We start from the raw sequence: 11508 nt of genomic DNA on the forward strand, positions 1-11508 counted from the left end.
ATATTACGAGGACTATTTTCTTCAACCTGTGAAATATAGCAAAGATTTGTCTCATCCAGTCTATGGCTGATGCTAAGACCCTGATTCATGCATTTGTCTCTTCTAGATTGGACTACTGTAATGTTCTATTTCTGGTTTACCGCAGTCCAGCATTAGGGGCCTCCAACTGGTTCAAATTGCTGCTGCCAGACTTTTGAAAGGAAGTAGAACGTTTGACCACATTACACCCATTTTGGCATCTCTTCACTGGCTTCCTGTCCCTGTGAGATCAGATTTTAAGGTTCTGTTATTAACCTATAAAATTGTTCACAGACTGGGATCTCTCTACCTAGCTGACCTAATTAAACTCTACGTACCAGCCCGGGCTCTGCTTTCTCAGGGTGCAGGACTACTTTGTGTCCCTAGGGTGAATAAAAAATCTGCGGGTCACAGAGCTTTCTCTTATCGTGTCCTTGTTCTGTGCAATGATCTCCCTGCATCAATAAAACAGTCAGATTCTGGAGAGACTTTCAAGTCCAGACTTAAGATGCACTTATTTTCCCTTTCTTATGCCTAGCATACTGGCATAGTATGTTGCTATGCTTTTTACTCTTTTAAAGTCATTTTATTAATAAACAGAGCGGGCCACGGCCTCAACTTTAAAGTATTTTATCTTTTAGTGAAGCTGATGCCGTGTTCACACCGGGCGTGACCAGATGCCACAAATTCGCGTCGGTCGCGTGGCGATGGACACGCCACCATTACCGGTGTGTCGCTCTGCTTTCGCTGCGAAAATTCACCACAGTGCGTCATCAAATAGGAGGAGCTTCCATTCCACTCGCCGGCTCCGGTTGTCAGTCAAGTTAACATGACGGACCTTGATCACATGGAGCGAGTTGTTGTGGAAAGCTGACAAACGTCATGAGACGTTCCCAATTCAGGGAGTATCATTATTTGCTGCAGGAGCTGCGCCTGGATGACGGCCACTTTCAACGGTCCTTCTGCCTCTGCAGGACCCAGTTTGAGAACCTCCTGTCCCGTTCACGTGCGCACATGTAAACAATAAAAAACAAAAACAAACAAAAAAAAAAACTCCGCTGCCCCTGCTGTGGGGCTGCTCCTCGCTCTTCCCGCAAAAACTGTCATAATTGTGTTTAGAAACCAGTCACCATTTGTTTTACTATACATCTGTGTAGTTAATAACTTTTTTGCGACAAGACGAAAAAGTTCAGATTTTTCAACTTGGTGAGGAGGGCAACGCGATGTGACACGACGCAATATCGCGCCACAAATGCACCAATCGCTCAAAATCGCTTCACTCACGTCTCTTCATTCGCGTCCATCGCGTTGCGCTGCGTGGCTTGGCACCACAATGCGTCCTTCCATAGGGATTACATGGCAACTTGTCGCTGCTGTCGCTTGCGCTGCGTCCGGTGTGAACGTGGTAGTGGCCGACGATCACTTTAGTATTTCTTGTTTTTCTTGTTGCTTAATGCTGTCAAATTTTACCTTATTTATAGTCTTTCTGCCACCTGATTCTGTTTTGTCCTCTCTCTGTTTGAGGTGCAGCTCCATCCAGAGATGGGAGTGGGTGTCTTCTTTTGCAAGCCTCCCCTCCTGGAGACCGACATGGACTTTCCTGTATATTTGTATTCTCAACTGTGTTGGTAGCATGGCCCAAGCAGAGGGTCACCCCTTTGAGTCTGGTCTCTGATTTGAGGTTTCTTCCTCAAATCATCAGAGGGAGTTTTTCCTGACCACTGTCACCTGTGTGCTTGTTCTGGGGGTTGGTAAGGTTAGACCTTATTTGTGTGACGCGCCTTGAGGCACCTTTGTTGTGATTTGATGCTATATAAATTAAATAAATTGAAAATTGAAGTTTCATATTTTCAGCTGTAGATCCAAATCATATCATTTTACACAGTGTTCGAGACAAATACACCTTTAGTACCTTAAAAGCAGACTTTCTATGGTATGGTAAAATGACCAGGACCCGGTTTCATAAAGCAGTCTAATCTTATTTTAGTCAACAAAACAAGATTATTATAAGAAGTTATTGCACAAAATGCTTAGTCAGCTAAAGTTTTGTGTTACCTGACTAAAGGTTTCAGCTTGGTACAGAGGATGCTAATCTTATTTTAGTCAACAAAACCTTAAGTGTCTTCTGTCAAAAATGGCGGCTATCATGTACCACCACTTGATGGAATGGTAAATGGACTGCACTTATACAGGGTTTTTCTATCTGCATCAGATGCTCAAAGCGCTTTACAATTATGCCTCACATTCACCCATTCACATAGACATACTCACACACTGATGTCAGGGTGCTGCCATGCAAGGCGTTCACTACACACCAGGAACAACTAGGGGATTAAAGACCTTGCCCAAGGGCCCTTTGTAATTTTCCGGTCTGGCTGGGTTTTAAACTGAGAATCATCTGGTCTGAAGCCAAACGTTTAACCACTAGACCATCACCTCCCCACACATCTTGAGTGTTCCATCTCTCACCTATGTCACTCATGTTCTTCCTAAAGGAGAGCTTCCTCCACTTTTGGCCATGGTTGCAGACAACAACTGTCATGATGTGTTTGTGACAGTTCTCACATTAGCCACCGGGCGTCGCTGTTTTGTTGAACATTGTTGTGTGCACAAAAAGGCTTGACAGAAGAGTTGAAGAAGAACTGCTAGGCTAAGAGCTAAGCACGTCTTTCTGCAATTCGTATGTGTCCGTAAATGCTAATAAAGCCAGCTAACAAAACAAAGGCTGGATAGTTCATGACAATGACGAACTTGGAAGTAAACAATTACTGTTGTGCATTGGAGGCATTTCTTGGCAATGGCACTCGCAAGGCCACTATGCCCATGAAAATCGCCAACTACTGTAAGAATGTAATGTTGATGTGAAACAGTGATTAAAGGGATAATGTTGGGTGACTAACCGTAGTTGACTAAATAAGTTTAATAGACTAACAGACTGCTTTATGAAACTGGGCCCTGGACACAGCAATCTGTGGAGCCCAGAGGATTAAACAATCTGGTTAAAATCTCCACTACCATCTCGCCTAAACATTTCCATGTCTCCACTGGTATGTCATTTGGGCCAACAGACTTTATCTTCATCCTTTTCATAGCTGTACTCTGTATTCAGCCTTCTTTTATTTTCTTCATTTATCAGCTCCTCAAAATCCCCCCTCCACAAACTCTCCTCAATAAGCGAAGTGCACATCCTGGGCCGCGTGGTGCATTATGGGTATGCTAAATTTTTCGGCTACCAATCCACATGCTATGACGGCGGAAAGCAGCGAGGAGTGCTATGATTTGGATCATTTCAACCATTGGAAAGTTGACGATTTAAAGCGTTTTTGTAAGCTCCACGGATTGCCTGTTATAACCAGGACTACGTACGGCAGTAAACAGAAACGGAAAGAAGAGCTGGCTGTGCTTGCGTATGCTGCATCGTTACAGAAACTACCATTGGTGCCGACAAAGGAGGAAGAGAGCACTTCTGTCGAAAATGACCAGTCCTTGTTGACAGTTGGAGACAAACAAATTTCTGACCCCTTAAAGGCAACGGACTGACGGTTAGACGAAGTCCAGGGTCTGAAACTGTGGATACTGCAGAATATTTGTTAAGCAGGGATGAGAAATTGCTACTCCGCCGGCTTCGTAATGACTACAAGGAAGGTGGGTCTCACATATAACCTCTTTGGTGTCACATTTGTTTTGATAAGTTGACAGACATACGATATGTGCATGCATGCAGTTCATTTATAGAACATGTCAATATTACGCGCCACGTACGTCATTCATGGCGCAACATTACAGTCATAAGCCAATGCACAAAAACGGCGCCATCAACCACATTATAATTCGGCACAGTTTCACGATATTGACAAAATAAATGTGTGCAAGACACTTACAATTTTAGTCCATCTTTTACGTCCGTGTGGATCTTTCTTTTCTGTGGGGAAATTGTGTAGAATGAACAGAGGTTTATAACCACATTTCTTCTTCTTTCCGTCTTTGGGTGGACTCGGCGGAGCCTTGCAATCGTGTGTTTTCAGTCAACTTTCAAGCCTATAAATAACGTTTGAGTATTTGAAAACAGCACAATGCGTACCTGTCATTATTGTAAGCGTCGCTTAAGGATTAAAGCCTTTGAAACAATCCCTGTAAAGTCTTAACTTTTAGAGTCCGCTAATGCTACTGTATACGAAATTCAATGGGAGCGGTGTGAGTTTGGTAGCGGGAATTTTTCCCCTCGTTTGACCCACGCATGCGCAGATACGTTGCGCACTTCGCTTATTGTCAGCACATTACCATCGAAATCACCCTAACCTGCTGCACACCCTTTCCAGCTCTGTCCCTCTGGTCCCTATGATTGGGTTCACTCTCCATCACCTCATCTAACTCACTCAAGAAATCTTGTTTCTCCTTCGTCTTACAACCTACCCATGGGGCATATGCACTGATGATATTCATCATCACCCCTTCAATTTCCAACTTCACACTCATCACTCTGTCTGACACTCACTTAACCTCCAACACACTCAACATACTCTTCCTTTAAAATGACCCCAACACCATTTCTTCTCCTATCTACACCATGATACAACAGCTTGAACCCACCTCCCATGCTCCTGGTCCTGCTTCCCTTCCACTTCATTCCTTAAACATGCGGTATGTCTACCTTCATCCTCTCCATCTTGTCACCCAACTCTCCTCTTTAGTAGTCAAACTGCCAACATTCAAAGTCCCAACTCTCACTTCCACACTGAGAATTTTCCTCCTCTCTCGCTGTCTTCAGATATGTTTTTGACACCTTCTTCTTCTGCACCTAACAGGACCCCAAATTCTGCTGACACCCTGTTGTACAACAACACTGTTGGGAATTGCTGTAACCCAGGCCTCTAACAATCCAGCATGGAAATTCAATTTCCAATGCCACTCACAAAATCATAAAGCATCTACCCACCATCTTGTGAACAACAGTTTTCAGCGGTTCTCAGTCGAGACAAAAGTAGACTGTCACATTTACAGCTGCCATTCCTTTAATCCAGCTAGAGAGGCTCCTGTTTTTAAAAAAGAAACGCAACGGGGAGCCAGCTTCAATATTCTGGACAAGAGCAGCTCTAAAATCAGTGCAGCACTTAAAGCCCTGACGGCTATAAATAAATGCCAAAATGTAATCAATCAATAATTCAATGGAACAACTTTTGTCAAATATGTGATAACATGAATGAAAATACTGAATTGCGAAACTACGTTTTCTCACTCTGACAATATCTAGGCCAGCACAGAAGGCGCTGCTGGCTCTGACGACCTGCCTCTGGGTGACAGTATTACACTCACTGGATCATACAGAGTTCCACTGACATCAGCCCCATAAAGGGGGGAGTTGAAGGTCAAATTCTTCCAGAATTTCCTCTCCAGCTCGTCAAAATCCACATATCGAGGATTACAGAACCTAGAGTGAAAAATAATTTTGGAGATGTCAAAACATTCCTTTGGTAGCAATCAGAACAGGTTTCATGAAAGAAAAAGGGCACAAAAGGCCTGATGAAAAAGGTGGAGGTGAGTGTGTCAAAGACCTGGTTGACATGGTTATGAAAGTGTGTGCTTTGTTGACTTTGTGTTATCAGTGACTAATGTGTTATATTATCGACACTCGGATGGAAAAGATCCTGCTCAGATTGTGATGTGTCTGTAGGTGTCGACATAGAGGACCGATTGATACTATCAAGATCCAAAGTTCTACATTATTTGCAGTAAGAGATGCAACACTAAATCAGAAAAAGTTGTGCCATGTGGAAAATAATGAAGCAAAAAACACCATGCACTGATCCTTATGTTTAATGTCAGTTCGATTTCATGGCAGATTGTGTCTTCTTTCTCTTTTGGCTGCTCCCGTTTGGGGGCGCCACAGCAGGATTTCCATCATTCCAGCATTTCCATCTCCCCCTGTCTTCTGTATCCTCCTCTGTCTCACCAACCACCAGCATATGCTCCCTCAGCATATCCATGAACCTCCTCTTTGTCCTCCCTCTTCTCCTCCTGCTTGGTGGCTCCATCCTCAGCATCCTTCTCCCTATATACCCTGGGTCTCTCCTCTGCACATGTCCAAACCATCTCAATCTCGCCTCTCTGACTTTGTCTCCAAACTGTCCCACCTGAGCTGTCCCTCTGATATGTTCATTCCTAATCCTGTCAATTCTCATCACTTCCAAAGAGAATCTCAACATCTTCAACTCTGCCTCCTGTCTTTTTGCTTGTGCCAATGTCTCTAATCCGTCCAACATAGCTGGTCTCACTACTGTCTTGTAGATTTTCTCCTTCACTCTTGCAGATATCCATTAGTCACAAATCACTGCTGCCACCATTTTCCACCCACTCCACCTTGCCTGCACTCTCTTCTTCACCTCTCTACCACACTCGCCATTACTTTGGACATGTGACTGCAAGTATTTAAACTCATCTGTTTTCACCACTTCTACTCCTTGCAACCACTACTGTACACATATGGGCTCAGTCTTGCTTTCCAGAGCACATCTAAACATCTCCAAGCTCAACTCAACCTGCTCTCTACTCTCACTACAGATCACAATGTCATCTGCAAATATAGTCTATGAAGACTCCTGTCTGATCTCATCTGTGAACGTGTCCATCACCATTGAGAACAAGAAAGGACTCAGAGCTAATCTTTGGTGTAATCCCATCTCCACCTTGAATGAGTCTGTCATTCCTACTACACATCTCTCCGCTGTCACACTGTCCTTGTACATGTCCTGCACCACCCTCACATAATTCTCTGCCACTCCAGACTTCCTCATACAATACCACAACTCTTCTCTTGGCACCCTGTTATAAGCTTTCTATAAATCCACAAACATACAATGTAACTCATTCTGGTCTTCTCTATACTGCTCTTTATTGGCAAGACATGGCAGATTGTGTGAACCCAAGATATTTCATGCTTTTTTGGTTTCCGCATTTGGTAACATACATCCATTCCTACAGGTGTCCTATGACTCCTCTCCTGTGTGCTGACACCCTGAACACGTTTGGTGGTGACAGTAACCCTAGGAATTCAGATTAAATGTGACTTCCGTCACATGGATAAGGTCACACAGAGACCTCGTGTCAAAATCACAGCACCAAAGGAGAAAATGAAGTACAGCTTTGGGTTGCTAAAAACATTTCTGTATCCCTGATTAAATGATTGGGGTACTTCTGAGTTGTGGAACCATTAATTATATTTAAGTGGCAGCTGTGGACAGAAAAGCTGCATTCTGCCTCAAATCAGAATTGGTGCACTTTAACTAAAACTTCACCTGAATTCATGAGTGAAGTGGTTGCGGCTTCGACCTTGTTTAATAGCTCTTCTTGATTTCCTTTCTTAGTATATAGCAGAGGGCACGTATCTTATGAACCTCCCTGTGTACTAGTGACAGGTGTGACCAGTAAGTTGGACGTGTCAGGCCTCATGGAAGCATTATACTGAAACAGAAGGTGAGCGACATACTGCTTACTCACTGTGAGGTGCTCAGAAACACAAAAGCTAAAGTTCAGTGATGTGCTCTTTATTTACATGTGGTTATTCAAATAAAAATAATAATAATAATAAAAAAAACAAACAATAAAAAAAAAAAAAAAAAAAAAACACTTTTTGGGTTAGGGTTAGCATGAGCATAAAGGTGCCCACTGCACCCTAGGACTGACACTTGTACCGGTTGGAAGAGTTTTTGCCAGTGCAGTGGCTTCCACTGCATTGTGTTTGTGATTTGATTCTCCACTCACTCCCCTCGGGAGCTAAACTCATAATCTCCGGTATGGGAGGCGGATGCTCTGACCAGTTGGCTAAAACCAGGGCTCTGGCTTAAGTGGCTTGAGTATACTTTGGCTGACGGAGGAGTGAGACCTACTGACTGCCATATCCACAGCAACTCCTGCTGGCCTCCGTCACACTAAGGTGTATGTAAACCTATGATGTGCATAGTGCTGAGTTGAAACGATTGATTCGCCGATTTTAAATCCTCATTTTAATTATTATTTAATTATTATGTGTGCAGTAGTGTTCAGAATAATAGTAGTGCTAAGTGATAAAAAGATTAATCCAGGTTTTGAGTATATTTCTGATTGTTACATGGGAAACAAGATACCAGTAGATTCAGTAGATCCTCACAAATCCAACAAGACCAAGCATTCATGATATGCACACTCTTAAGGCTATGAAATTGGGCTATTAGTAAAAAAAAAAAAAAAAAAGTAGAAAAGGGGGTGTTCATAATAATAGTATTGTGGCACTCAGTCAGTGAGTTTGTCAATTTTGTGGAACAAACAGGTGTGAATCAGGTGTCCCCTATTTAAGGATGAAGCCAGCACTTGTTGAACATGCTTTTCTCTTTGAAAGCCTGAGGAAAATGGGACATTCAAGACATTGTTCAGAAGAACAGCGTAGTTTGATTAAAAAGTTGCTTGAAGAGCGGAAAACTTACACGCAGGTGCAAAAAATTATAGGCTGTTCATCTACAATGATCTCCAATGCTTTAAAATAGACAAAAAAAAAAAAAAAAAGAACAGACGCGTGGAAGAAAATGGAAAACAACCATCAAAATGGATAGAAGAATAACCAGAATGGCAAAGGCTCACCCACTGATCAGCTCCAGGATGATCAAAGACAGTCTGGAGTTACCTGTAAGTGCTGTGACAGTTAGAAGACGCCTGTGTGAAGCCAATTTATTTGCAAGAATCCCCTGCAAAGTCCCTCTGTTAAATAAAATACATGTAAAGAAGAGGTTACAATTTGCCAAAGAACACATCAACTGGCCTGAAGAGAAATGGAGGAATATTTTGTGGACTGATGAGAGTAAAATTGTTCTTTTTGGGTCCAAGGGCCGCAGACAGTTTGTGAGACGACCCCCAAACTCTGAATTCAAGCCAGAGTTCACAGTGAAGCATGGTCATCATGATATGGGCATGTTTCTCCTACTATGGTGTTGGGCCTATATATCGTATACCAGGTATCATGGATCAGTTTGGATATGTCAAAATACTTGAAGAGGTCATGCTGCCTCATGCTGAAGAGGACATGCCCTTGAAATGGGTGTTTCAACAAGACAATGACCCCAAGCACACTAGTAAATGATGCCTCGAGATGTGAAGAAATCATGAAAAATTGTGGTTATACAACTAAATACTAGTTTAGTGATTCACAGGACTGCTAAAAAAGCAGTTTGAACATAATAGTTTTGAGTTTGTAGTGTCAACAGCAGATGCTACTATTATTGTGAACACCCCCTTTTCTACTTTTTTTTTTTTTTTTTTTACTAATAGCCCAATTTCATAGCCTTAAGAGTGTGCATTTCATGAATGCTTGGACTTGTTGGATTTGTGAGAATCTATTGGGCCTCATGTATCAAAGTTGCGCACTTGTGGCGTAAATTTACGGGGTAAATTTGAAGTACACCAAAGTTGCCGTAACATGTATCATGCAGTGCGCACCTGCCCATTTCCGGCGTACGCCTGACGCGACCTTGATAAATGCGGTGGGTGAAAACAATCGTAATTATAATAAACACGCCCATAAATATTCAGACTCCGCTTCAGACACACCCTCATTTTACGACATGGAAGCCAGGAAGACGGCAAAGAAAAAGAACTTCACCAATCACGACGCGTGCCAATAGAGCATCAAAAGCGGCCGTTGCATCAATTGTTTTGTAGTATAATCAAAAAAAGTGTTACAGTGGTCCCTCGGGAGTTCCGTTCTAAAAATAGCCCATAATACGCGAAACCACGACGTAGTCAGCGTTATTTTTTACAATTATTATAGACGTTTCAAAGCTGTAAAACCCCTACTTTATACACTTTCTCAATCAGGCATGAACATTTTCTCACTTTTCTCTCGTGTGTAAACACTCTCAAAGTTCAAACCTTAATAGAAAAATAAGACCAAACATTTGTTTGAGAAATAAAAATAGAACATTTTCCTATAAATAATTATGATGGCTTTTAGAACTAACGAATTTAATTTTAACGATCAACATACGAGGTTGGACACGTAAGAAATTATTAATAGTGACTGACCATTATTTCACAGATCGCGTCTGTGTCCTGGTGCCGCGCCTTTTTCCACTCACACCTCGTTGCAGGTGTCTTTTTCCGAGTGACAAACACAGTTATGAGTAGTTGTTGGCGCTCTTTTTTCTTCTGGGTGAGAAGATTCTTATAAAGACACACAGAACACTGTAAAAAAAAAAAGCATGCAAAATTGGACTAAAAACTCCGCGAAACTGCGAGGCCGCGAAAGGTGAACTGCGTTATAGCGAGGGACCACTGTATTCTCTTTTCACATGTCAATAATTCTTGACATGTAGATATTTGCTCGCTCAATTAATAAGACACGCCTAATTTTTCAGATTTCTTTAGTTTTCAAATGTATTTATTTATTTTATTGTAACAAACGAATCGAGAAGACAAAACCTGATTGCAGCACGGGCGAAGGGAATGACAACACTACAGTTGTAATTATCAATTCCATTGTCTAAAATGATTACACCACATAAAGTTAAGCTCAGCACTGCTCTGGCTCCAGGCTTGAAGTCTGGAGAAAAAGGCGAGCAGTGCTTTCTTTGCAGTCAGCGCTGTGGCCACGGATCGTGCTCGAGACCAACCATCCCGCAAAAGCGGGATTTGTATTAATTATTATGTAGTATAATCAAGAAAGTGTTATTTATCTAACATATGCATTGATTTGTATAATGGCACTGTTTATCATGTTGATCATTTTCATTTTTATGTGGATTCCAGTGCTGGTTCATTTTGGTGTATAATTTACGCCACCTCTCGACCTGGTGTATATTTTCAGCGCAGCGTACGCCAAAGACCACATTGATAAATGCCAAGTAGCGCAGCCGTTTTTGCGTACACCTCATATATGCTCAAATATCACCGTACACAACGTTGATACATGAGGCCCATTGAATCTACTGGTACCTTGTTTCCCATGTAACAATAAGAAATATACTCAAAACCTGGATTAATCTTTTTAGTCACATAGCACTACTATTATTCTGAACACTACTGTATATATATATATATATATATATATATATATATATATATATATATATACACACACACACACACACACACACACGAGGTCTGTGAGAAAAGTATCTGACTTTTTTAAAAACCATATGGATTTGAATCACGTGTGATTACTACAGCCAAGCTTGAACCCTCGTGGGCATGCAAGAGTTTTTTCACGCCTGTCGGTGACGTCATTCGCCTGTGAGCACGCCTTGTGGAAGGAGTGGTCCAGCCCCCTCGTTGGAATTCCTTTGTCTGAGAAGCTGCTGAGAGACTGGCGCTGTGCTTGATCAAAATTTTTTCAAAAACTGTGAGGCACATCCGAGTGGACACCATTCGAGAAATTCAGCTGGTTTTCGGTGGAAATTTTAAACGGCTGATGAGAGATTTTGGATTGTTTCTATCGCCTTAAGGACTTCCCACGGAGCGGGACGTCGC

General features: G+C 42.1%; 1 protein-coding gene across 7 annotated transcripts in view; it reads right to left on the reverse strand.

The window, feature by feature from the left end:
• The window catches only part of LOC117518909 (lysine-specific demethylase 4A-like), a 279463-nt gene that overhangs the window by 236294 nt on the left and 31661 nt on the right, over nucleotides 1-11508 (reverse strand). For 6 of the 7 annotated variants that reach the window (XM_034180171.1, XM_034180169.1, XM_034180170.1 and 3 more), the window contains one exon: nucleotides 5332-5446. The exons of the other annotated variant lie outside the window; for it this stretch is intronic. In XM_034180171.1, the coding sequence (XP_034036062.1) occupies nucleotides 5332-5446 (115 nt within the window). The remainder of the gene's footprint in view (nucleotides 1-5331; nucleotides 5447-11508) is intronic. 7 annotated transcript variants of the gene reach the window in all.

This window comes from Thalassophryne amazonica, chromosome 10 (genome assembly GCF_902500255.1).
Source record: "Thalassophryne amazonica chromosome 10, fThaAma1.1, whole genome shotgun sequence".
NCBI lineage: Eukaryota > Metazoa > Chordata > Actinopteri > Batrachoidiformes > Batrachoididae > Thalassophryne > Thalassophryne amazonica.